The following is a 27,300-nucleotide window of genomic DNA, read 5'->3' as shown; positions in this document are numbered from 1 at the left end:
TGGCACTGCCAATGTCCACGTCAGCATTTTCCGACCAAAATTGGCTGGATGGACTGAATTGGCAAGAAATAGAAAGGTTCAGGACTTAATTGGCAAAGTTAAAATGTTTAGAACTGAATTGACAAACGTGCAATAGGTTTAGGACTTTTTGGACAATTTTCCCCACAATTATGTCCCTATATAAATAAGATCTTTTGGATTTTGATATACAAAGAATTGATTAATAATTTCCATCGCAAATTTTTTTCCAAAACACTCAAAGCTAGAAATTGAGAGGATTCAAGGATTGGAACTCTCACCCCTAACGCGAGAGAGAGAGAGAGAACGAATGGCGAAAACGCCATGCGGCCCGGGCCCAGGAAGACCGATCTTACAGGCCCGGCCCAACTCCGCCTTCTCCTTCAACGTCTTCCTTCCAAAATTCAAAATTCCATCGACGCTCTCTCCTCTTCCCTCTGCGATAATCGACCCCAACACTTTTTCAAATTCTCTCTCTCTCTCTCTATCTCTTCTATCTCTGCATCTGCTTCCTCCATGGCGGCCACCAACACCTCCCTCACCACACCCACCAAGACTCCCTCTTCGCAGTCCGCTCACCCCAAGCGGTCCCTCCACAACCCCGACCCGTCCGCCTCTCGCTTCGAGGCCTACAACCGCCTCCAGGCGGCCGCCGTCGCGTTCGGCGAGAAGCTCCCGATTCCCGAGATAGTCGCCCTGGGCGGCCAGTCCGACGGCAAGAGCTCCCTCCTCGAGGCGCTGCTCGGGTTCCGATTCAACGTCCGCGAGGTCGAAATGGGGACCCGCAGGCCCCTCATCCTGCAAATGGTGCATGATCCCTCGGCGCTCGAGCCGCGCTGCCGATTCCAGGTCTAGTTTTTTTCGGATGAATTGCTTACTCGGTCTAGACTTAGCGTGAGTTCCGGTCATGGTGAAATGAATCTGGGCAATATCTTTTCTAAATTTTCGTTGAAATGTCAGATATATAATTTGGGCTGGTTTTGTTGGTAATGCATTCGAAATGAGCTTACAGCGGCTACTGTCGTGTAAGTTGGTTGCGGGGGGGGTGGGGTGGTTGAGCAACTTTTGATCTCAGGATGCAGTTCTACTAATTGGGCTAATGTGTGGATGTTAAATTTACAAACACGTTGTGCTCACATAAAGTGAAGAGGAATCTGCGCATTTTTCTTGTGCATGGTCATCTTCTGAGTTCAAGAATGTGTATCAGTCTTGGATGCGTAACTACATATTTATTCACATTAAAGGGGTTGCAGTGGCTATTGTGTGATTTTACTGAATTTCTCCAAATGTGTGGTGGCAGGAGGAGGATTCTGAAGAGTATGGAAGCCCAGTTGTTTCATCATCTACCATTGCGGACATTATAAAATCTCGAACGGTAGCACTCTTGAAGAAGACAAAGACCGCAGTGTCATCTAACCCAATTGTGATGAGAACCGAATATGCTCATTGTCCAAATCTCACAATTATTGACACCCCTGGTTTTGTTCTTAAGGTTAGTCGATTTTGTCAGGGATAGGACAGCTTAACCATGCCAAAGATTGCAAATAAAACAATTATAGGATTTTGCATGAAATTCCTGAACTTCGCTGCAGGCAAAGAAGGGAGAGCCGGAGAGCACCCCTGATGAGATTCTTCAAATGGTTAAGTCATTGGCTAGTCCTCCTCATAGAATTCTTGTGTTCCTTCAACAAAGTAGTGTTGAATGGTGCTCATCATTGTGGTTGGATGCAATTCGTGAAATTGACCCATCTTTCAGAAGGACAGTGATTGTTGTCTCAAAATTTGATAATCGTCTCAAGGTATGTGACCGCATTATTTTCCACCTCCAGCCTTGTTTGCACAGTTAAAGTAAGATAAATGATTAACTAAGAATGAATTGAGAAATTATGAAAGCAGTATAAATTGAAACCATGAAAAATTGCAGTTGCTTTGCCAAAGGTTATCCGCTCGTGCATGTTACAAGTCAGAAACCTGTCGACCTCATGATTAGTCATTTTGTTCCTTCATGTGTACTATTAGTTGATGTATTTTGAGGAGAATTCCGTGAAATGGAAAATTTCTAGGATGCTTAGATATGACATTTTAGCTATAAAATGAATCAGGAGTTTAGTGACCGGTGGGAGGTGGACAGATATTTGAGTGCTAGTGGATATCTTGGAGAAAATACACGTCCATTTTTTGTTGCCCTGCCAAAGGATAGGACCACAGTTTCAAATGAGGAATTTCGTCGGCAAATTTCCCGAGTGGATGAAGAGGTCTTGCGTCATTTACGTGAAGGCATCAAGGGAGGATTTGATGAAGAAAAGTTCAAGACCCACATTGGGTTTGGTTGTTTGAGAGAGTACTTGGAATTCGAGCTTCAGAAGAGATACAAAGAAGCCGCGCCTGCAACCCTTGCTTTGCTTGAGCAGCGTTGCAATGAAGTTACGAGTGATCTATCTAGGATGGACTCAAAGATACAAGCAACTTCTGATGTCACTCATCTGAGGAGGTCTGCAATGATATATGCTGCTTCTATCAGCAATCACGTGGTGAGCATATATGAAACTCCCAACTCTCTTAAAACTTTTTTTTGAAAAGCATCTTGATAAAGACTGATGAATTCACTCTGTTCTTTCGCTATTAACAAATTTTTATATACCCAAATTGTCAATTTTCTATTGACAATGGCGGGTGATTTATTTCCGTGCTTAATTTTCCTTTACTTCATTAGTTTACTGGTCAAATCGATGATACAATGATTTTTAATTGTTGAAGGGAGCTTTGCTTGATGGAGCAGCAGATCCTGCACCAGAGCAATGGGGCAAAACAACCATTGAGGAGCAGTCACAGAGTGGTGTGGGAAGTTGGCCTGGTGTCACAGCAGATATCAGACCTGCCAATGCTAATCTTCGGCTTTATGGAGGAGCTGCATTTGAGAGAGTCATGCATGAATTTAGATGTGCAGCTTATTCTATTGAATGCCCTCCGCTGTCAAGGGAGAAGGTATGCATCAGGATAGATGGATATAGTGTGCACTAAGATCATCGAGCATCCTGGACACGAAGTTTAAAATGAACTCGATAAGGATAAACTATAAAGTATCTTAACTTGTTGCAGGTGGCGAATATATTGCTCGCCCATGCTGGACGAGGCAGGGGCAGAGGACTGACGGAAGCAGCTGCAGAGATTGCTCGTGCTGCTGCTCGCTCATGGCTTGCTCCTATGCTGGAAACTGCTTGTGAAAGGCTTGCCTTTGTTTTATTGAATCTGTTTGATATTGCTCTTGAGAGAAATCGTGGCCATGACTCAGACTGTAAGAAGCTATTCTGTTTTCATTTTTAAGCTAGAATTATAATGAAACCTTTGAGAAGCTAGAATTGACAACAACTTGGCATGTTCACCGAAGCAAATATTAGTGAATTTGAAAATGACATGAATCCAAAATTAACCAAATTTTTAGCACATTTGATATTAACTATAATGTTTGGCAATGAAACAAATTGACGAGAATTTGTAACCTGGACTTGACATCTGAACACCAATTGAAAGTCCTCCTGTGGTGCTCTTTTTTTCTAGAGCTATGTAGAATTGCTCTTAGAAAGATATATAGCAAATCTTATATTTTCTTTGTTTTCCCCTTTTAGCTTGAAAATCTAAGAAAACAAGGGGTGGTCCTTTTGTTTTTCTAGTTTTTTTCTCACACAACTTAAATATAAGTCTTCCTTTTCTTTTTACCTCCCCTATTTAGATTTTGTCAATTAGGCTTTGCATATGGTATACTGCAAGAGAAAGTTGTTGGCCATTTTTGGTTGTATTGCTACTTGCACACATCCTAGTCCTAAGTGATTGCATCTTAACTGTGCACTAGTTGGTAAGTGTAGTTACTAAGTTATGTATGGAGTTGGGATGTTATAGCACCTTGGACAATAAATAAAAGTCCAACATCTTTCATGACTTCCATTTACATTTATGTCTGAGTGAAACTTGACTTCTAAGATTGTGTGGCCTTTATCTGATTCAGCAAATAGTGGGAAAGATGGAAATATGGAGGGATATGTTGGCTTCCATGCTGCTTTAAGGCGTGCTTACTATCGCTTTATAAAGGATATTTCCAAACAGTGCAAGGAATTAGTTCAACATCACCTCGATTCAGTTACAAGCTCATATTCAGAGGTCTGTTATGAAAACGACTTCCAATGTGGCTTTGGCTCAAGTGGGATGTCATTTTCTAAACTAAACCAGGGTTCAGTTTCACTATTTCTTGAGTTATCTGAAAAGGGGGCAGCACCCCGTGAGGAGACAATGAGAGATCAAGAGAATGTACCTCCTGAAAAGAGCACATCAGAAATCACCCCAGGGAAAGGCACGGATGGGAGAGAAACTCTTCGAGAAAGCCAAATGACCATTCCTGAAACTCCATCACCTGATCAATTATGTGATATGGCCATTAATGTGATCAAGAAGGAAGCAGGAAACTATGTAGAGGCTGGGCCAAGAAAACGAAATTCAAGAATAACAGGCAATAGCAGACAAATGGAGCACTTAAGAGTTCAAAATGGAGGAATTTTATTTGGCAATGGTGATGCATGTTCAAAACCAGGGTCGGCTTACTCCGAAATCTGTTCATCTGCTGCCCAGCATTTTGCACGGATCCGTGAAGTCCTCGTTGAGCGAAGTGTGACATCAGCCCTGAACTCTGGATTTTTGACCCCTTGGTAAGCTTTTAAAGGCTGATGAAATAAGCTAGAGTGTGTATTCTCTCTATCAGTACTAAATTCAACTAAAAGCGGACTAATTTTGTGTTGTCTTAGACCTGGTCAGTGCATTCAACCCTGCAAATAATCTTTGTTTCAAAATGGCTCTAAATAGTAGAATCATCAGTTTTTGGGCAGTGTTTTTTCCATGCATCTTGGTATCTGCAGCATCGGAAGCTCCCCCGTAACAAGCTGTTTTTTGGTCTCACACTACCTCTCTCGTTAGCTCTTTCATTTTATTTTAGTTATCTGGATATCATTATGTCCACCTACTTAAGGTCAATCTTCTTTTCACACTAGCACCTCTTCAACTCTAAAATTATTTAACTGACTTAATCTATCTTAACTAATAATTTACTTTTTAGGAGGTTCCTGAGTTTACCAACCATGTGAACTTTCCATTCAAATGATGAGCAATATAATTGCATGTCCCCCTTTTCTGATTTCATTTATGATTCGAATTGACAACTGATTATCTGTTATGCTGTTTGTTCTCATAGCCAGGAGAGGCTTGTGGTGTCACTGGGGTTGGATTTGTTTGCTGTGAATGATGAGAAATTCATGGACATGTTTGTGGCACCTGGTGCTATTGATGATCTGCAGAATGAAAGACAGTCTCTTCAGAAACGTCAGAAAATTCTGCAGTCTTGCTTGAATGAATTCAAGACAGTGGCCCGGACACTCTGATAATCTCCAACTGTTCTGTTTTCTGCTTTCCTGTTCAGGAGAGTGACTTCATATTGCACTTAGGAATGGCTTCACCTCTGGTGAAACAACGAAAGTTTTAGGCATTTAGTCAACTTTCCCCAGGATTTTCTTACCATTCTTGCACCATCATGTGAACTATTCACCAGTCATTTGCACTTCACAGGTTGGTATGAGTTGTATATAGGGAGGTATGCTTTCTGACATGCCACACTTTCCTGGGTTGAGGAACCAGATCATTTTGAAATGGGCTGAGCAGTGTGGGCACAGCGCACCTCTTGGCTTGTTCATCAGTGGGTGAATATACTTAATGACATGACAAGTTGACGAGCTTTTTCACAATTCAAATGGTTATGGACGTTCTTTTGGCATGTTTTTGAAGTCAATAGGAGTCAATGATAGAAGTAGCACGTACAAGGCCACAATCAACCTGACTAACTCCCACGTACAAAGCTAATATGACAACAGTGACTTTTCATTGCATAGAAATTTTGGTCGACAAAGTACAAATTGGAGGCAAAATCAGTATGGTTTTGCCTTGTAAGCTTTAGATTAAAAGAACTTGTATATGAAAGGGTATGCAGCAATTAACTGTGTTATGGTATTGAATTTGAAATGCAGAAACTGCATATGACATTGTGGTTAAGTTGTTTCCTTCAGCTGACATTGTTAACGCAAGTCAAGAAGCAGAAATTATATTCTATAGCCTGAGTTGACAGTCTCGAGCCCCATGAACCCCATGATTTGAGCTGCAATGCAAGTGGTTACATTGTTTTCAAGCCAAAGCATGTGCTCGACTTTAGCTTTGAGCTGCTGCATTGTCAGTCGGTAAGTTTGAGGACGGCAGATCTTACCATATTCTTTGTTAAAAGCTCTCGGCATAGTAATAAGAAATTCGATTTTATTAACAAATTTTTGCTGATGAAGCCGGCCGACAAAGATTAGTTGTTATTCTGCAGCATTATTTTCTTAAAGAATGTGTAATCAGTATTGTATAATCATCTGGGCGGACTTTGATAAGCACAATGCTATGCAGTATGCACCACGCCGAGGGAAATAACTTTCATTCAATGAATCCTTGCGTGGAAGGATGAAAATGAGTAGCGGTCTTCTTCTTCTTCTTCTTTTATTATTTTATTATTATTATTATTATTATTATTATTATTATTTCTATTGGTTCTCTTTCCAGTCACTTGATTGAGATCGATAAAGTTGGAATCAATTCCGACCTCAAGTTCTGTTATTAAGACCTCCAATGTGACCATTAATTAGGCTATATCCTCACTATCTTGAAAATGTATGGATTGGAAAATGGGTTTGACGTTTCTTCTTGAACTTTGTTTCTTTTGAGAAGTTTCACTTTATTTTATCAAGAAACAGCGTGTTGCTCAGCCGTACTAATTGATAATGCGGCTTGTCAAGTTCTTACATGAAATCTTATGGTATTAGTGGACGGCAAGAATAGCTATCCAATAGCTTATTATGTGACGACCTTCTTGAGAATGCGACTCTTTGTCCTTGAACAATTCCCTTCTGAGTTCACTGAAGAGCAAAAAGGGGTAAAAAGAGAAGTCAATTCTACTCTAATTTATTTCCTTTCTCTTTTAGCGTATGCCATTAGAGAAGTTCCCGTTCAACCCTGTATTAATTGCGTCGTCTTCGAGTGGTTGTGAATAAATGAAATTGGCCAATCGGTCCCTCCCCTCATTCTCTCTTCTGCTCTGTCCTTTTCCCTTTTGATGTACTGGACAAGAGAAATGGATGCTCTTCTTTTGCTTCTCTTATGTTGTTTTACTGCTTATGAAGCAAACTTATCCCAAGCTTGACAAAAGATTGCTCCTTTTTACTGGGTCTAATTTTGTTTGATGGATTAAGTGCTCGATTGGTAGGGCATGGTAATGTCCAGTCAGCCAAACAAGCACATACTGAGATGCAGGGTAGGCTCTGAGGTCAATGAAATGAATGACACAGACAACAATGTTGATTCCTTTCCCAAGGAGTCAAGGACCATCTTAGTCTGCCCACCTGTTTCGCCCTGTCTGATCCACAAGTGCCTCGGTGCATTTTCTTGCAACCTCCTTTGAACACCTCCCCCTCTCCCTCTCATCCAAAAAAGTTTAGTGTTGGGCGGGTCAGGGGTGAGAGAAAGACAACAAAGTAAGGGGGGGAAATGAAATCAGTTGTCCCTCGTGTTCTTGTCCACAATTTAAAATTGTCCTTATACTTGTTTCTTTTTTTTCCAAAGTCGTTCCTATGCTTTTTGAAACGCGTCATTGTTAGACCTTCCGTTATACTTTTTTATTGCTAGTCGATATTTACAAAGGTGGACCAACGGATGGCTGACTTAGAAGTCGGGAGTATACGCCTTCTATTATGACTCGCAAGATATGTAACGTGGCTTCGTCACATTAGCCAACAGGAAGGGGAGAAAGAGAGATTTGGAGCTTCTGGACATGGCGGCTAGAGCCTCTTCAAGCTCGGCACCATGACGGGAGGAGCTTCTTTAAACACGCAGCCATGGTCACTTGAACTCCGTGGAGCTTGATAATGGCGGCTAGAGCTTCATTGAACTTGCGGCCACGGCTTTGGAGTTTTGTGGAGCCTGTGGCCACGGCTGCTTGAGCTTCTTCTCGTGTTTTATGGCTCTTCGAGGTTTTGCATTGGCGGGGTGCTAAATTATGTGGGTTTTTTTGTTGGATTTCGTAGGGTTTAAGTGAAAGAAGATGATGATGATCATGATCATGATGATGGTTGCACATAGAGAAGAAAAAAAAAACCAATTTAAAATAACATACTTCTAACAACGTTTACAAATTTCTAACAATTTTAAGTTACCTAATCAGAAATAATCAGTAAAACCTATTAAAAAGTATAAGATGATTTTGAAAAAAAAAAAAAAAGGGTAGACGGACAGATTTGAATTTTAAACTACAATAAAGGGATCAATAATGATATTTCGCAAGAGAATTGGTAAACTACATTCAAAATATGCACTTCTCACTTTTGAAAAAGTCATGTTGCATGAGCTCATCATACATTGGACTTTGGGAAAAAGTTAACCGCACGATGAGAAACATTTGCCGTCCATTTTAGTGGGGATTTCTTTATGAGTTTGCTGTTTCTTGAAGCGCAGCTCTCCTACCTTTTATCTACTTGGTTCCTATAAAACCTCGTTTTCACCGCGCAATGATCTCCTCTGTTTCTGTCTCTCTCATTGGCAAAGCACCTTAAGCCTCGCGAGAGAGAACATCGATCCATGTAGAATATAAAGCTCCAATCCGTAAGCTCCTTGAGCCATTGTCAAATCACCATGAGTTGCACCAACAATAGGGCGGCGCGGAATTCTGCCCAACCGCTCACCCCGAAACTCATCACCGACTCGTCCCCGACAACCTTTGTCCAAGCAGACACCACCACCTTTAAGCAAGTAGTGCAAATGCTCACTGGGTCGTCCGAAACAGCGAGACAAGCTTCGACCATGATCCAAGATCCAACGCCGCCTCCTTCGAGAAGCGTGAAACCTCCTACGACAAGTAGTCCTACAAAGCAAGGCAACAAGCTGTACGAGAGGAGGAACAACCACCTCGGGAACTGGGACATCATGGACGCTGTAGTTCCCGGTAACTCATCTCAGAAAATTCCCCGGTTCTTGTCGCCCAGATGTAATGGGGAGATGTCGCCAAGCGCACTGGATTTTCCGAATAAGCTTGTGCTTAGCCCTGTCACACCTTTGAGGGAAGACCCCTTTCGCAAGTCTTCTTCTCCTTCGGGAGGTTTGTCCAAGGAGGAGAAGGCTGTAGCTGCTAAGGGGTTTTATTTGCGCCCGTCGCCAATAAACTCTCCCCGAGACGCAGAACCAAAGCTTTTGCAGCTCTTCCCTACAACTTCAGGTGCTAGTTCTTTCAGAGAGAGATGAAGAGACACGACATCCAGTGCCATTTTATGGTTCTAGCCAAAGAACAGGAAAGGAATGATCATGCTCTCTCTCTTTCTCTCTCTCTCTCTCTCGCTATATACTAACTTTGTATCTGAAAAAATTTGTGGTATGGACGAGTGATTTCTGAAGGACTTTTGAGGAAATGTGAAGGATGCATTAAGTTATACTGTCTCAGCAGGTTTAACCGTCTGTCTTCACCTGTTTTATTAGACAAGCAAACTTCACTGTCGATTGCTTCTTCATGAAATGATAGCTTCATCTCATATCATAAATTTCATGGTTAGAATGGAGGTTCCATCGCACCCGAGGTATAAAAGTACATTACATTACCACTCCAGCATGGCCAGGTGAAATCAATAATCCCCGATATCATTAGTAACATTGTTCTGCATATCCGGGAGCATATCTCTGCACTTGATGGTTGTTCGAGAAATTCAATCCCTATAAACCGTCCAAGCTAACGCCTTATTCAAGCTTTGTTTTCTTTTTTTCTTTTTTCTTTGGTCATTTGACCTATAGCTAGGTGTTCCAGGACATCCTGAAGGTTACTTAGGACAGTAAAACTTCCTTATGGGTCCTTGTAAAATGGAAACCGAAGTAACATATTACAGGAAATCACCAAAAAGGTCATCAGACAGTCACAAATAGTCTTTTCTAAGCGGGTCATCAAACAATATCGTTGCCCTTTAAGAGGTTTGGCCCAGCCCACTTCAAGAGCGACATGCGCTTGACCCTTCACGATGGAAACTTGGCTCGGTAATCACCTTATGATCGCAAGGTGGTGCATTTTTAGAACTGACAATAAACTTGGAAAACCAAGCATAGTGATGGCGAGAACTATCTGCATCACAACATCCATGTTGAGCAAAGCAAATGCACTGCAAACCTTCCACTCAAGGAGGATCAAGCCAGTAGCCCATTTATTAAGAATCGATAACATATCATATGCTGAACTTCAGTCAGAATAAGGCAACTTCACTTCACTTGGGTATACCATTCCAAATGCAATAGGAGTATCTGATACATCTCATGTGCTTGCTCTACGAGTGATATCACTCGGTTATTGTCCAACAAAATATGATCTTTTGTCTCAGAGGATCTTCATCCTGCAGAAGACACAAAACACAATCTTTTGGTGCGACATTACTCTGACATTTATTCAAGTTTTATTTAAAGGTTAAAGGACTTGCAGCGCTACTAGCCGATTTTATGACAAATTGCTTGAACTAGCATGTGTGGTTATTTGCTCGATCAATTTTCGATTGCCTTTGACGCTATTCTCGATAGAGAGACTGCTACTCCATGTCCATTTGGTTTAGGCTATGCTTTGTTTTCCATATATGAGAATAAGGGAATGTGTATGCATTCCTCAAAACAAAGTCTATTGTCTGCACACAGAGAGAGAGAGAAAGAGAGAGAGTATAGAGGTTTTCCTTCGTCAGGATACACAATAACGGCTAAATATGCAGTCAACTAGCTATAGTGATTGCAAAAGAATAAATAAACTACACATCTGATCCATAAACCGACATATGAGCAGAATAATATCAAAATGGATAAGCCATTTATCCAAGTAGGAGTCTGGACAACTAAGCCAGACTCTATCATCAGATCTCCATGAATGAATGCACTGTTTGAACCCATGATATTCTGGAAGAGGTGCATTTCTAGGCTGGACAGAGACAGACCTACATACATTGATGAAGATTGAAATGTTAGCACGCTGAATGTTCACTATAGTTCTGAGAAGCCAGACAAAAAATAAACAGGAAATATGGACTGGAGCATGGCAAAGGTGTAGTCACATAGGATTGAGATTTAAGCGGTTTTCTGGTCATGTTCAATATGACTAGATGTTTCGGAAGAGAAATGCATAAGTGCATATGCTATGTTTCTGCTCATAAATTATGAGCTTTTTTATGGTCACATGCACTTAAAGTAAATTTCTTTTAGTAAATATTGAAAAAATGAAGTTGGAGTAATTTGGTTTCATCAAAACTAGGAAAAAAAAAAAACTCCTCAGCACTGTGTATAAATGGAGGACAACGCCATATTGTAATGGCCTAGCTAATAAAATAAAAAGCCTTATCTCAAAGGTTTATAGTTGCATGTCCCCTATAATTTCATTGATACTGGAAGTATCTGCCCATTGAAACCTATAAATGTATATGTATATGTGTATGTATATGTATATATATATAATGTCTTACCAGTCTAGTGTAATATTTCAGACAAGAATTTCAACTTATCCATTTGCAACTCCAGAGAATAATATCAGGTAAAGATTTATAAGACTGATTTTCAGACACCTTGAGCATTCAAAGACTCAAAACGAAACCTTACAACTCATAAGTACCATCCATAGCAAAAATGCAAAAGGTTTAAATAAATTACGTTTTAAGGGACATATATACCTGCATTCTTTGCAGCAACAGCTTCTTCATAGATATCAGTCACAAATAGTACCTCTGATGGCTTATCAACCCCTAGCGACTTGGATATATCGATATCACTATGTGCTTTTTTTCTGTTCCTATACATGAAAGAGAAAAACTCTTGATATAATTCGCATTACCAAAGTAGTCCAGAAGCTCTCATTCAACTCTGGCAAAGAAAATTAAACAAAGAAAAAGATTAAAGAAAAGAAAACAATAAACGATGCAAGATCTTTACCCCCCTGTAGATTCGAAATATCCATAAAGATACTTTCTTAGATCTCCACGATTAGTATACTGGGAGTGGCTTAATTTGAAGACTAGACCGATTTCCACCCTTCCCCACCATCAGCTAACGTTCCTTGGTCATACTGAAGAGGACCATGATTTGGAGATAACCAATCCAAACCCATATGACGAAGTTTGATAGCAGCATCAAATAGATAATGGTAACACCCAACCTGAAAAGATATGGTATCAATACAGGAAAATTAAAAGTATTTGCCAAAAAAAAAAAAAAAAAAAAACTTAACGATGGGAGTGATGAAATAGGGAATCCTTTACAAGGAAGCCACAAATCCTGTTTACACCAAGCATCAATTTCAGCACATAAGCAGAATATAAAATTAGATAAAATGAAGTGATGTGGATACATAGGGTAAATTAGTACTTTCTCTGGCCATTATTAGAAGTATAGAACTGCTCAAGCATAGTGACTGGATATTCCTTCAAAATAGCGTGAGGGATTTCTTTGGATGTCAAATCTAGCAAATCTAGCATTTCCTTTTTCCCCCCTCAAGCAAAAAGAAAAAAATTAGCAACAGTGTTATTGATTCAACCCCTTGAGTGGGAAACACGAACTTGTGTTTTAGTACCGATCCATTAGTCTCCCCAGGAATATATACTGTGGTTCTGAAGCAGCCGTCGATCTTGGGTACACTTTTACCTGAAAAATGACATCACTCAATCCAGCAACTGAATGTGTATATAGTTGACAATTAAGAATTTATCCAGTTCTTTGGAAGAATCTAAAGATTTTTCTTACCAGAAAGAAAACAACGACCTTTTTTCTTTGTTTTGTTCCCCTTGTCATGCAGGGGAAGGCAAAGAAGTAGGGTCAGCTGAAGAGGGAATATCAGGTCCAACCCTACACCCTTCAAGCATGAGGACAACATCAGCCATGGATGGTCTGTCGAGTGGATCAGGTGCTGTGCAAAGAAGTCCCACTTTGACTCCCAGTAAAAACTCTTCCCACTCTGATGACTCAGGGTCCAGCTCCAGCAGACCAGGCTCAATTAGCTCTGAAATTTGACCCTTTTGCAATTGCTTCTTAACCCACTTCACAATGTCCTCATCTTCGTTGAACGTGACAGGTTTCTTCCCAGTCAGTATTTCCAATAGGACAATCCCAAAGCTGTACACATCCGACTCCTTTGTCGATTGCCCAGATAGTGTTGCCTCAGGTGACACGTAACTGAGCGTGCCCACCGGAGTGGCGGAGGAGGAGGCTTCAGCTGTAGTGACTGAGACCAGACGGTCCAAACCAAACTCTGATAGATGGGATTCGAAATCTGCATCAAATAGCACGTTCTGAGGCTTCAAGTCACCATGAACCATATTCATTGAGTGCAAGAAAGCGAGCCCTCGAGCAACTCCAAGCGTGATGAGATGACGCATTGGCCAATTGAGAACATGCCCATCCCGGTGAGATGCCTCTTGAAGGAGAGTGGCCAAGTTCCCATTAGGCATGTAATCATAAATAAGTAGCCTTACGTCGGGTGGTCCAGCATAGTAGCCACGTAGGACTGTCAGATTGCGGTGCTTGATCTTGCCTAGTGCTTCTGCTTCTTTACGAAATGTTCGCTCATTGATTGATCCATTGAGGAGGCGACGTATTGCAAGGACCATCCCATCTTGAAATGAGGCTTTGAAGACAAGCCCATATCTTCCTCGGCTTAGTACATTCTCCTCATCAAATTGTCTAGTTGCTTCTAGCGCTTCTGAATATGTCATCTTGCTCTTGAACATGACGAGCTTTGCCTCTCCATTTTCTCCGCTTCCCCGGCCCCTTTCTGCTCCTGAGCTTGTACGAGGACTTCGCTTCTTTTCCCCAGCTGCTCCTCTAAGCTTCTTTCGCCACCTCAGGAGGCTGTACACATAACCACAGCAGCACAACGCCAAAATACAAGCTCCAGCTATAATTAAAGCAATGAAAAGAATCAGCCTTTTTCTTTTCTTAACAGTCACATTTGGGCATTCTTGAGCCAAGGGCTTGCCGCATAATTTTCCATTCATTTTATATACAGAAGGATCATTGAACCGAAAACCCAGTGCTTGTGGAATCTCGCCCTCGAGATTATTGTATGATACATTTAAGTATATCAATCCTGGTATGGCTGAAAGATTTGCTGGAATTCTTCCACTCAAGTTGTTAGAAGAAAGATCTAATGAAGTCAGGTTCAGTAGTTTTGACAAAGAATCGGGTATATGGCCTGAAAAACGATTCGAATCCAAAAACAGAGTAGTCAAAGAGAAGCATTGAGACAACTCCTCAGGAATTTCTCCTGTTAAATTGTTCTGACCCAAGTCAAGCCTCTTCAAATGAGAGAGGCCAGAGAATCTGCTCGGAATTGGACCCTTCAATCTATTTGAACGAAGTTCAAGTACTTCAAGATAGGAACAGTTACCAAGCTCAACTGGAATGGGACCAGAAATATTGTTTCCAGATATGGAGAGAACAGCTAACGACTGAAGGAATCCATAAGTCATTGGAATTGTGCCGTGAAACAAATTCGCTGTAAGGTTCAGATATTGCAAAGAAATTAAACTGCTGAAACCTTCAGGAACCCCAGATAAACTGTTCTCTTCCAAGGCAACAATTTGCAAGCTCGGCAGCCCAAAAATTTCAATTGGCAATTGCCCAGAGAGATTTTGCTTACTCAGGTCCAAAGTCGTTAATCTCATAAGACTCCCGATGCTCCCAGGGACGTTTCCCGAAAATCCACAATTACTCAAGTTCAAAACTAGCAAACCCTTCAACTCCCCAATACCAGAAGGAACTTCACCAGAGAACTTGTTACTGCCCAAATTTAGAGTACTCAAATTCTTGAGTTGCATTAACCCTTCAGGCACACCTCCAGTCAGATTGTTATTGCTAAGATCCAAATTCTCGAGCCCTGAAAGGCTTCCAAGACCCTGTGGAATCGAACCGTCAAACATGTTCTTTTTCAAGGAAATCAATTTCAAGCTACTCAACTGACTCAAAAACCCCGGAATCTGGCCTGAAAACTGGTTCCCCTCAAGATCAAGGACTTGCAAAAAGCTGCATTTCGAAATTTCGTTCGGAATGACTCCCCTTAGAGAGTTATTAGCCAACCTAAGCTCCTCCAGTCTTGACAGGTTTCCAATACCAGCAGGTAAAATACCAGAAAAAAAATTCCCAGAAAGGTCGGTCACTTTCAGTGACGTCGACGCATACGTCAACCAATATGGAAAAACACCCCGTACATGATTCTCGTGAAGGTCCAAAACCTCCAGAGAAGTAATGCACTTCCAACTTGGCGGCTCGGAAATTCCCGTGAAAGAATTAAACCCCAAACCAACGAACCTCAGTGAACTCGAATCAACCGAACCATTACAGAACAAAGAAAAAGGAATTGAACCGGAGAGATTATTGCCCGTCAGGGACAGAAGTTGAAGCTTCGGGATCGTCCCGATGGTCCCCGGAAGCAAGCCCTGAAGCATGTTGTCTTCGATGCTCAAATGCACGAGCGAGGAACAATTTGCCATCGCCGAGGGAAGAGTTCCGAACAAGAGGTTGGAGTCTAGCCACAAGTACTCGAGCTCCTGCAACGCTCCAAAACCGGACGGGACTCTCCCCACGAACCGGTTGTACGAAAAGTTGACGACCCGGAGATGGGAGCTCGCCGAGAAGTTCGCCGGGACCTCGCCGGAGAACTCGTTCGACGACAAATCGAGCAACCGCAAGCTCGGGGGCATGTCGCCGGGGACCCCGCCGGAGAGGAGGTTGCGGGCGACGTCGAGGACCTGGAGGTTGGCGAGGTTGAGGATCGCCGCGGGGAGGCCGCCGGAGAGGGAGTTGTCCTGGAGGTAGACGGCGCGGAGGAGGGAGCACCGGGAGAGCGCCGGCGGGATGGGGCCGGCGAGGGCGTTGGAGTGGAGGCTGAGCCTGCGGAGCTCATGCAGGTCGCCGAGGGAGCCGCCGAGCCGGCCCCCAGCTGGAGGCCGGCGAGGCGGAGCTCGCGGACGCGGCCGGCGTAGCAGAGGACGCCGCGCCAGTCGCAGGGGGCGAGGGGGTGGAAGGGTCCCACCCGTCCGCGGCGCCGCGCGGGTCGCGGAGGCCGCGCCGGAAGGCCAGGAGGGCCGTGATTTCGGCGCGGGAGAAGTTGGCGGGCGCGGGCGCCGCGGAGGAGGAGGAGGAGAGGCAGGAGAGGCAGGAGAGCGACAATGCGAGGAGGAGGAGGAAGGAGGAGAGAGCCGTTGGTGCTGCCATGGCGAAGAACCTGGGCGCTCTAGAGGGAGAGGAGGGAGGGAGGGAGAGAGCAATGTGGGTTGCGTTAGGGTTTTGGGGGACGAGATGGTGGGGGAATGGGGGATGGAGGGGAGTGTTAGTGCAGCAGAGGAGCGTTGCTGGTGGGGGAGGTGGTGGTGGTGGTGGCAGAGATGGTGGCAGAGATGGAGAAGAAGGAGAGGCCATGGGGGGACGCGCAGGTGTGACCGTGAGACAGGGTCTGGGAGTGCGTCAGTCCTTCCTTTATTTTTTTTGTTTTGTATAAACGGTCAGTTTTTAGTGTCCGAACGACGCTCCGTATGCTGTCGTTTCTAGGGTTGGAGCTGTTGCTCCCGCCCGGGGAACTTCACGTGGAAAGGGGGTCTATACTAAAAGTTACGCCATTTTTTATTATTAGTCTCGAGTAATTTTGATCAAAAGCTTAAGATTGCTCACTTATTAAAGCTTTCTATGTATGGGTTTACCAAGTGAAAAAAAATAATAATAATGACAAGGTGATCAATGGTCCCGATTGTAAATTTCCAATGATTCTCGTACTTTCTTTTGGTTTTTATTTAAGATAGTCATTATAACTTTTGAAAACATCATAAATATGTACATAACATAATTTAAATGTTTATAGACGTGTTGTAAAGGTTTACAACTTTCATAAATCAATAAAAAAATACATCCTAATTTCAAAAGATTACGACATTTTGCAAAGATCCGGGACATTTTGTCATGAGTAGCTTAAAGTGTTGTTAACATTTGATTATTCTAATCTTTTCAAATTTCCGACACATTTCCTAGTTATAAGTTGATTTGTCGATTAGTAGGGATGGATTTAGACAAAAAAAAAAAAAGTATGAGCATAATTGTTTTGGTAACTGAAATTCTGTCCCGACGCTTGAAAAGTCCACCGGAATAAATGTTTGGTTGATTTGTTTATCTATGGTACCCCATATTCATGATGTTCGAATTGCTTTTTGAGCTTTGTAGATTAATTTGCGGGCGGCAAGTCAATAGAAAAATGTTCGATTCCATTCTCCTGCGGGATTTAAGGGGGAGCAAAAAGCCGCAATAGTGGAGCATAACTCGAAAAGCTTTTGAAAGGTTCGACTATTTTTCTAAAACTTTGGGAAGGTGAGTGGCGGCAAGAGCCGCGCTTGATGCAACGGCGATTCGTCCCGGTCAATAATTGCAACATTTCAATGAGTGAGCCGTATGCGGAATCTAATTAGGTACCACCGCCTAGCATCATTTCTCACATTTAATAGTCTGTCTTCGCCGGTTTTATTAAACAGGCATCCTTCACAGTCATTTGGTTCTTCATAAAATGAGATTTTCATCTCATGTCATGAATATTCCTACGTACAAGGGAGTTTCCATCTTACAGTTAGCACATTGGAAGTAAATAAACCTAACATCAACTATGCCGCTCTTGTTCTTTGTATCAAAATTGATTTCTAACCCACTATTTGAAACTTTTTCAATCATTTTTTTCAATAGGTGTCCCACGACGCTAGGAAAAGTTACTTGAAAGTTTGGACCAATAATAGCTTGCCACAAGAAATTATTGAAGAGGTTTTAGATGAAAATAAAGGTGCGTTTGGCAATCAATCAAATAGTATTACTAGTCAAATAGTATTTAATTATGTTCTTTTATTCTCGGGAGTATATTCAAAATAAACATCCGTTTGGTAATTTTTTTTTCGAAAATAGATTTGGAGTAAAATTGAAAAGTTAAAAAAAAATGATTATTTGTTCCGAGAATAACTCCAAAATCAAAGCCAACCAAATTTTTTTCTTTTCTTTTATCTTCTTTTCTTCTTATTTCTCTTCCTTTTCTCTTATTCTTCCACCACCGCCACCGTTCACCGCCGCGGCCACTGTTGTCCACTACCATCAATCGCCAACAATTGGTTGGGTAAAGTCCGGCGAGCTTGTCAAAGGCTTGCCCAACCACTGTCGATTCTCGCTCGGGCCTCCCTTGGCCACCGGCGAGCCTCACCTAGCTAGGTGAGACTTGCCTAGCCACTAGTGAGCCTCGCCTAGTCGAGCGAGGCTCGGCCGAACCCTGGCTAGGCTAGGTGTGCGGTCTCAAGGGCTAGCAAAGCTCCAGCGAGTTTGCTGACCAGGGTTTGAAGAAGAAGAAGGGAAAGAAAAGAAAAAAAAAGAGGAAAAATGATAAAATAAAATAAAAAATGATTTGGAGTAGAAATTTTGAAAACGATGCCAAACATTACTCTATTCTAGAAATAGAAATTTTGAACAATTACTAAACCTTTAAAATGCTTAAAATTGTTTCGAGAGTAGAATAAAAAATAATTATAAAAAAAAAAAATCATTTCTAATCGGAAATTGTTCTCGGAACACAAATGTTACAAAACACACTCTAAGGATCGCCCTTTTCCCAAAAGGGTCATCAAGAGTATGATGCTCTTGAAGAGGTTTGAACTCATCTTATTTAAGAGCAACATGCACTTGACCCTCAGCCATGGAAACAGGACAATGCACACCTCATGCTTGCAGAATGGTGCATTTGGAAACTGATGATAACTCGAAAGCAAGTTGGTATTTGATCAAAAGCATTAGGGATCAAGCCAGTTACCCATTTACTTGAAATGACATTCCACATGCAACGAGACAGGCAGCTGTGTCTCATTTGCTTGCCTCTCGTTACAAAGATAAAACCCAATGTCACTTGGTCATTGTCAACCTAACTATAATCCATTGCCTGAGACGATTTTCATGCTGCGGAAAGCACCAATAAGTTGCAGTTGAAAGTTTTACCAATAACTAGCATGTATATTCGCTTTTGCAGTTCGATGATGTTGACTGGAATGCTGTGGCATTACCGAAACATGGATTCAAGTTCTATTGGTGAAAGGTGTGAATGACATTAGTGCTACTGACTGAAAACTTATAATGCCAAACTGCTGGGACTAACATGTGGAGATATTTCCTTGATCAGTTTTAGTTTGACGTCACATAATTCTTCTTTTGGGGAGAGAGCTAGCTACTTCATGTCCGTTTGTTTTTAGCTATGTCTGTTTGCCATGCATAACAATAAGTAAGGACATGTGCATACATTTCTTGATATACAAGGTCTACTGACTACATGAGGGACAGGCAACAGAGGTTGTTCTTTGTCAGGATACGCAATAGAGGTCAATGTGCTGTTAACTTGCTATGATGGTTGGAAAAACAAACACGCACTACACGTCTGATCCATAACCAATAACACGAGCAAGATAACATGAGAATCGATGAGCCATCTACCAATACTAGATTCAGGATGACTACGCCAAACTCTGCCATCAGATATCTATGAATGAATGGATTGTTTTGAACCCATGATTTTCTGGAAGAGGTCCATTTCCAGGCCGGACAGAGACAATCACCTGAAGGCCTACACAAATTGATCAAGATTCAATGTTAGCATGCTAAAATGCAAATTAAAGTTCTGAGATACCAGACACAAAACATACAGATGCAACTATTGACTGGAGGATGGAAAAGAGGGGTAGTCGCATAAGGTTGAGATTGAGATTTAAAGCACTTTTCTAATCGTGTTCAATATGACTAGACACAGACTTGATGAATGTGTAAATGCATGTGTTCCAATTCTCCCAGTATATTAACTTAAAGTTTAATTGAAGACAAGCTAAAGTACATCATAAACAACTCTTTTTCCCCCTTTTTTGTAGGTGGGATTGAGGACAGAATAAAGGCAATTTGCTTCAAAGAGCTATTTCTGTTCATAAGCTGAGAATTTTTTATGGTCACACACACTAAATTAATATTCTTTTCAGTATGCACTGAAAAACATGGAGATGGAGACATTCAGTTTCAACCGAAAAAACTCATCAGCACTCTGCATAAATGAAGGATAATGCCATCTCGTCATTACAAAAATAAAACAAAGACTTCTCTTGGGGGCCAGAAAACATTGAGAGTGTTGAGTAACTCAGAGTGTGGTTGTAATCTCCGTTATATCGCTTGATAAGTGGAATCCTGTACTCCTCTCCCATAGGATAGGTCCCATTGATTGAACCACGTAAATCTGATTAAAGGTCTATAGTTGGACATCCTAACTCAATTGGGTGTTAAATATCTGCACATGGAGACTTTTAAAAATACCAGTACCATTCAAGTCAATGTGATGGGTGAAAATGTCTTTGGAGTCTACAGCCAGTTTTCTCTCGGGAATTTAAACTTATAAGACTGACTTTTAGACAGCTCAAGCATTCAAAAGATTCAAAAGGAAGCCATGCATTGCGTGGCACCAGAGCAAATGCACAGAAAGAGATGAATAGAAGAAGTTTCAATGGACATATACCTGCATTCTTTGCAGCAACAGCTTCTTGATAGATATCAGTCAGAAATAATACCTCCGATGGCTTATCAACTCCTAGTGACTCCGATATCTCGACATAACTATTTGTTTCTTTTTTGTTCCTATACACAAGAGAGATAGGCTACAATATAAGTCTCCAGTATCAGGGTAGTACAAAAGCTCCGACTCAACTCCGGCAAAGAAAATTCAACCAAATAAGAACAAAGACTAAAGAAAAGAAGACAAGAAATTAGTCAAGATCTTTTACCCCACTGTAGTGTCAAAAAATCCATACAGATACTTCCTCAGATCTCCATGATTTGTATTCCCAAATAAGAGTCTTTGTGCTAATCTGCTGCCACTAGAATATATGTATACCTGTTGCACAATAATTAGCTGCTGATTAACACTGTAAATGACATTAGTACAGCTAATATGTATAACCATTATGCAATAGATGGAGTAAAAAGAGAAGAAAATCCCATTTAACTGAGTCACAAAATCAGCTGTTGCTGCACAAAACAAGAAATGTAAAGACATATGTTAAGGGAAGAAAGCATCATCTAATGTTGTCATTTAGGACGAGTGCAAAATCAAAAGGATAGCACTGAGTTGCCCCCCGCGCCCCCCAAAAAAAAAAAGAAGAAGGATGAAGAATGTAAGAGGAACAGAGAACAAAGTAAAAGTTACCTTTATGCCCAGGGCATTCCATTTTTCAAGAGCCACCGGTACATCCTCAAATACCACTCCCTTCAATTCTTGATTCTGAAACCCAGATCGCCATATGTGACCCTGCATGATACAAAATAAACCTGTCTTGCTTGCCTATACTTCTCAACACCATTACACCAAACACAATTTAATATCGGCCTATGCTTACTTGCAATTGTTTCAAGGCAGTGATCTTGCGATCAGCTTTTATCATTGCTTCAATGTTAGCAACCAAAGCCGCTATAACTTTCCTTTCCCTTCCTCATCTGGAGGAATGGGCAAGGCCCCAAGAACACCTTTTGCCAAATCATCTTCAACCTATAAACAGATATACCAAAATCTAAAACATCAAGGGATCAATATAGCATGTCTTCTAGCAACATTACGATACATCACTCCATAGTTAAAGAAATTTTGCATTAGTGTAAACTTTGAGTTATCCTGTTTATAGCATATAATAATTAGCTCCAACTTATCATGCACAATAATAGGCTAGACCATTACTAGTGTGGACATTGACAGTTCCATTAACTAAAAGACAACATACAGTTACCTGGCTCCTTAACAATTTGATGTCATCTTGAGTTTCTACAGTTTCAAATGTCGCAGACAAATGCCTCCCAACATTATCCCGTGCATATGGAAAGAGAACTTCAGTCACAAATGATATTGGAGTAGTGGTTCCTTCAATGTCCAGAAGAATGCAGCTCTGTAATCAGACAAATTAGGCAAGAAAAAGTGTTACCTGAACTGGAATACCGAACATCCAAAGTTCCTTTAAGGGCGTGTCAGTTTCACTGAAAACTTTAATTTAAAGAAAATTATTTTGCATGAAAATTATCTTCAAGGAAAATAGTTAGTTTCTATTTGTTTGATGGTTTAGGGAAAGTAATTTCCTTCTAGCCAGAGATAGAAGTCATCTTCCTCCAATCTAAGCTTGTTGTTTTCAGTTCATGAAAAACATTTTCCGTAGATTGATTAGTTTTCCATCACCAAAACACCAAAAAATCAGAAAACAAATACCGGAAGCGGCTTGATTTGAAGACCAGATCCAATTATTCCAGCCTTCCCATCATCAGCTAATGTGCCTTTGCCATATTGAAGAGGGCCATGATTTGGAGATGACCAATCCAAACCCATTTGATGAAGTTTGATCGCCGCATCAAAGAGATAATGGTAACATTCAGCCTGCAAAAATAATGGCATGAATAAAATTGAATAAAAATAGTCGACAAGGAAAGAGGAACAAGAGTAATGCTGAAATAGGGAATCCTTTACAAGGAAGCCACAAAAGCTGTCAACACGAAGAATCTGTTTCAGCACATGATCGGAACTTATCATTGGGCAAAGTGAAGAGATCTAATTACGTTGGGGTAATGGGGATGGTTTCTCCAGGCATAACTACAAGCTTAGAAATTCTGCAAGCCTTGTGACCAAATATTCTTTCAAGGTAAAAAAGTGGAATTCCTTTTGATGTCAAATTCACCAACTGCTTTTTCATGTAAAAAGAAGAAACGTTCTAGAAAACAGTATAACCAATTCAATCCTGACGTGGAAAACACAAACCTGTGTTTTAGCACTGATCCATGAGTCTCCCCATGAATATATACCATGGTTCCGAACAAGTACAGCTGTCGCTCTTGGGTACGCTTCTATCTGAAAAAAGGCAACACTCAATCCAGCAATTTCATGTAGATATGATTAATAAGTACATCTTACTAAAGACAATGATCCTCTATAGCCATCCACTGTTTTGCAATCATACTAGCACTCCACTAGACAGACTCCAGGAAGATTTAGAGAAGCATCCGGCAAGACATGACAACCCAAAGCAAAAAGTACTCATAAAAACCGAAGATAGTGTGAAAAAATTTCAAAATGTAGAACTAACAAATGAATGTTATATTGCCTGAATAACAGGACAATTTTCACACCATCTAACCAGTGTGCCCAAGTTTTATAGATCAACCATCCAGTCACAAGCTTATGACTGCAGGAATCTACTTAGGAGAGCACCTTCAGTCTCTCCCACAAGGAACCAAAATTTAAAGATGCATACCGCTTTTGCAAGAGATTCCGTGAGTTGATATTCATGAGCGGTATTCTCTATGATTGGGATCACAAGTTCGTCATAATAACCATGCCCTTGGATTCCTTTAATCATCTCCATATGAGTAATCTGCAAAAGTATAAGAAGGAAAGAAAATGCAAAGGGAAAATAAATTAGAAGCAGCCCAAAAGTGATTTTCATGTTTCAGATAGAGCAGGCCAATCACCATGCATGTTGTGTGTAGGTGATTGGGGAGGTGACAACAGAAGCTCAGTGAGACTATGGCAATACCACTTAAACTGTGAAATGGGATGAACTACACCCATGTGACTTTCCTTCTTCGTTGGTGAGAAGCAAAAGGCTCTCACAACCAGCGCAGCTATTGACTCGTGATAGTGATTTCTTAATGAGGTCAGAGACCTATCTGGAGAACCTATTTCAACTAAATTTCTTTTGCATCTCAATCTAATGAATATCGACTTTCTTGGAGCATGTCCCCTATTGGGTTAAGTTCCTTTCAGTCTCTATTTAATTAATTCCTCAAGCTACCAACTTTAATTTTAGTCCAAGAGGGTTTACTTTGAACAAATTCATAGTTAATAAACGTGCAAAGGACCTGGAGAACTTACTCTAAATTCCTTTGCTAAGGGATTGAGCATGGTTGCAAGGCATGATTCCACCCCATGACTGTGGATGGCAGCTCCTGGATTGCGTAACTCAAATATCTTGAGGATAAAGGAGGAGGTATGAGTCAGCAACTTCAACATATATAGAGTTTTAGGAGAGTAAGTGTAAAGGGAGGGGGAAAGTCATAGTCATTATGGGAATAATCAGAGTGATACTAGCATAATACTACCAAGTATGCAGTGGCCAAGAAATTATTACTTAAGAAATAGACAGCATCATTCTTGCAACAAGTTTCTTCCACATATTCAATCATGGAGATAAAGCGACTCCTGAAACCAGACTGTTTTCAAATTTGACCTTCAATTAGACTACTTGTTCCCGATATTCTTCGGTAGGGATCAAAACAAACCATACAGATTCCAAAAAGTACTATTTCAAATTGCAACCACATCGAGGGAAAGGTACTGAAGTACAGAGCAGCACTAATTTGGAGGAAGTGTAAGTGAACTCAAAAGAGTATTTGTCAGCTGAGTTAATATGTAACTTTTAAAACACTCTATAATCTTCTCCTTTCCCTCATTCCAGAGTAGTTTGAAAATTCTACGCATTTCAAAATCAATAAAAAAGTGAAGCATCACATACAGCGGTACAATAAGCCATGTTAGCAGCATAGTGCAAGAGAGCATTGACAGGGAAAAACTATACAGAATCAAGATCACCAGCAATGGCAGAAAACAGAAACCCAACTTCACATCCACCCTTATTATGGGATCAGAAAATACCTTCAAGAAAACAGCAGTGCTGTCCGTACACTTAGGTGCCTTATTTGGGTAAGGCTTCGGAGACGGCGAAGACAAGGTAGAACCATCGGCAGACAACACGTACATGTCCTCGGGTTCCATTCTCTCCTTCTGGACTCCTAAAGCATAGCACAAAAGACAAATACACAAGCTCAGCATAAAAGCCCAAAAAGCCAAGATGCAATGCAGCAACAGTTAAACATCCAAACAAAATCTTGCAAACTCCGTGAAGTTGTATAACTTGGTTAAAGAAACGAAAAAGAAATCGAATAACTTGATAAGCACGTATTTCAAAAACAATCCAGCATCGAATAGAAATTGGAAGTACCGAATGCACACCAGACCAAACACTTCGAGCAGACAGCTAGCTACACGACTGCAGAATAAGACTCGATCATGACGAGAATTGACTGAATCCCAACCCCTCGTGATTAAATAGTAGGGGGAACATCCTATAGGCGCTTCAGAAAACAACGGAGATGCCGTTCCATTGCAGAAAATAATCTACGAACTGAAGACAGAAGAGAAAGCCTAAACCAATACACGATTGGATAGATTTAGAGAAGAATCGAAGCCGATGATCGAACGCCCAGGAAGTACAGGAGATTACCGGAGGGGGACAAGAGGACGAGCTGGTGAGGCCGCGGCACGGAGTCGTCGTGGACCTTCATGGCGATGCTGCCGCCCGTCCCGTACATCCACCCCAGGGTGTAGAAGTGGCGACAGAGCTCCGACATCAAGCTCCTGGTGTCCTTCACCGCTTTGCTCTCCAGGTACGCCTGAGACGCAGTCGCCACTCCCCCGCCGTTCTCCGGCGTCGCCGTCGCGGCGGCCATCGGGTCCGTTAGAGAGAGAGAGAGAGAGATTCGGAGATGGTGAGCTTAGACTGGAGGCTGGGTTGCCGAGCAGCCTTTTGTCGTGTGCGCAGGAGAGAAAGAAAATGGCATGGATTCTTCAGGCGAGCGTGAATTGACTGTATTTATTTTCTTCTCATATATTTTGTTTTCGATTTTATTGCATATTAAATTACGTGGTTGTTTGGGGACGGAAGTGCAAAAACAGCACATTAGTACATGGAATTTCGTGAAATGGAGCAGGTGAGGCGTGCTCCAGGAAGGCATGTACAAGTTGATTAAAAAAAAAAAATCCCAAAAGACAATCAACTAGTAAAAGATAGGTCCATTTTTTAAAAAAAAAAATTCAAATAATAACCTAAACTGCTTTTATTTTTTCAAATAAGGATCCGAAATAGATTTTATTTCACATAAATATCTGACATAGTCAAATCATTTCAAATAAAGGCTTTTAGCCGACTAGTGACTATTTCAATTATAGGAGAAAAGGTATTTTGACAAAAAAAAAATTGTAATCATATTTTAAAAAAAATCAATTTTTTCTTTTTTCCTCATCCCTCCCTTAGCCGTCACCATCGATGCCCAACGAAGGTCACCCACCTCAAGTGAGGGCAAGGGTTGCCTCACCTAGGTTCGATGGGGGGAGGGCAGCCCTCACCTAATGTAGGAGAGGACAAGGGGCAACCTTCGCCATTGTAGGTGACCCTAGCTTGACACCAGCGAGGGTGGCCCTCAAAGCCTAAGTCTAGCAACATCCATCATGGCTGGCAGAGGGAAGGGGGAAAAGAAAGGAAGAAAGGAAAATAAAAAAGGAAAGAATAAGAAATAAATAAATAAAAGACGAAAAAACCCTTCAGTTTAAGAGAGGTTTGGTCCTTTTTGGAAATTGATATAGTTATTCCAGACCCTCATTTAAAACAAGTTCTATTTTTACGCCCTTATTGAAAAAGATTTGGTCAATTTAGGCCATTATTTAAAATAAAATATATTTCGACTCTTATTTAAGAAAGTAAGTGTATTTTAGGTCATTATTTAGAATTTATTCTATTTTTAAAAAGTTATAATATTTCGAAAAAAAAAGAGCTAAAATAAAATAAAAAAATTTGACGTGAAAATTATTTTAAATATAACACAAGAGTGCGGCTTGAATAAAAAAATAAAAAAGAAGAAGTCGAATAATTCCGTCTACTTTTTTATGATGGGCTTGAGCTAATTTAAACAGGCCCAAAGTGGTCTAACCCCTCCCGTTGACTTTGACCTTGGGGTAACGGTTGGTCAAAGCGGGCCCCGTCAGAGGATCCATGTGTCATGGCTCGTTATAACATCCTTCAACTCTTCCAGCCCACCTCTCTGTCGCTATTCGCGAGAGAGAAGGGAGGAGATGGACCTCCTCCTTTCGAACATAAACATACGACTTGGATCGTGGCAGCAAACTGGATTATCGAGTTGATACGAATGAGCCATATTTTTCACGGAGGTAAATCTTTGCTTGATAGGCAAGAAGATAGCAAGTCGCAAAATTTATCTTGATAGAACCTGACATAACTATCAGAATTGATCACATGCCAACTAATAATT

General features: G+C 41.2%; 4 protein-coding genes across 4 annotated transcripts; 2 read left to right on the top strand and 2 right to left on the bottom strand.

The window, feature by feature from the left end:
- Positions 1-437: 437 nt before the first annotated feature.
- On the top strand, positions 438-5,830 carry LOC104450126 (dynamin-related protein 5A). The gene is made up of 8 exons (XM_039314823.1): positions 438-867; positions 1,319-1,510; positions 1,611-1,817; positions 2,121-2,549; positions 2,776-3,003; positions 3,118-3,313; positions 4,022-4,715; positions 5,255-5,830. The coding sequence occupies exons 1-8, from the start codon at positions 535-537 to the stop codon at positions 5,439-5,441; spliced, it is 2,466 nt and encodes an 821-aa protein (XP_039170757.1). The 5' UTR covers positions 438-534; the 3' UTR covers positions 5,442-5,830.
- A 2,826-nt stretch (positions 5,831-8,656) lies between these two features.
- Positions 8,657-9,516, top strand: LOC104450125 (VQ motif-containing protein 19-like). The gene has a single exon (XM_010064557.3). It carries the CDS (start codon positions 8,770-8,772, stop codon positions 9,373-9,375), a length of 606 nt encoding a protein of 201 aa, XP_010062859.2. The 5' UTR covers positions 8,657-8,769; the 3' UTR covers positions 9,376-9,516.
- A 1,227-nt stretch (positions 9,517-10,743) lies between these two features.
- LOC104450123 (probable LRR receptor-like serine/threonine-protein kinase At4g36180) lies at positions 10,744-16,591 on the bottom strand. The gene is given in 7 exon segments (XM_039314825.1): positions 10,744-11,084; positions 11,811-11,929; positions 12,070-12,292; positions 12,693-12,777; positions 12,877-16,066; positions 16,069-16,143; positions 16,146-16,591. Coding segments are annotated over 3 exon segments (3,624 nt in total). The 5' UTR covers positions 16,549-16,591; the 3' UTR covers positions 10,744-11,084; positions 11,811-11,929; positions 12,070-12,292; positions 12,693-12,777; positions 12,877-12,920.
- Positions 16,592-19,405: 2,814 nt separating this feature from the next.
- LOC104450122 (probable bifunctional methylthioribulose-1-phosphate dehydratase/enolase-phosphatase E1) lies at positions 19,406-25,813 on the bottom strand. The gene is given in 13 exon segments (XM_010064556.3): positions 19,406-19,753; positions 20,684-20,802; positions 20,949-21,058; positions 21,371-21,472; positions 21,561-21,643; positions 21,646-21,709; positions 21,945-22,100; positions 22,415-22,579; positions 22,958-23,047; positions 23,451-23,570; positions 24,071-24,166; positions 24,851-24,987; positions 25,479-25,813. Coding segments are annotated over 13 exon segments (1,560 nt in total). The 5' UTR covers positions 25,705-25,813; the 3' UTR covers positions 19,406-19,661.
- Between the last annotated feature and the right edge of the window lie 1,487 nt (positions 25,814-27,300).

The sequence above is a fragment of the Eucalyptus grandis genome, chromosome 6, assembly GCF_016545825.1.
Source record: "Eucalyptus grandis isolate ANBG69807.140 chromosome 6, ASM1654582v1, whole genome shotgun sequence".
Lineage (NCBI taxonomy): Eukaryota > Viridiplantae > Streptophyta > Magnoliopsida > Myrtales > Myrtaceae > Eucalyptus > Eucalyptus grandis.
Note: the sequence above shows the minus strand (reverse complement) of the source record. Positions and strands in the feature narration are given on the sequence as shown.

Bases quoted from the DNA above. Each gene is read 5' to 3' on its own strand.
- LOC104450126 (XM_039314823.1), top strand. From the start codon at position 535: ATGGCGGCCACCAACACCTCCCTCACCACACCCACCAAGACTCCCTCT. The intron at 1,818-2,120 runs GTATGTGACCGC...AAAATGAATCAG, and splicing joins AATTTGATAATCGTCTCAAG to GAGTTTAGTGACCGGTGGGA. The intron at 3,004-3,117 runs GTATGCATCAGG...AACTTGTTGCAG, and splicing joins CTCCGCTGTCAAGGGAGAAG to GTGGCGAATATATTGCTCGC.
- LOC104450125 (XM_010064557.3), top strand. From the start codon at position 8,770: ATGAGTTGCACCAACAATAGGGCGGCGCGGAATTCTGCCCAACCGCTC.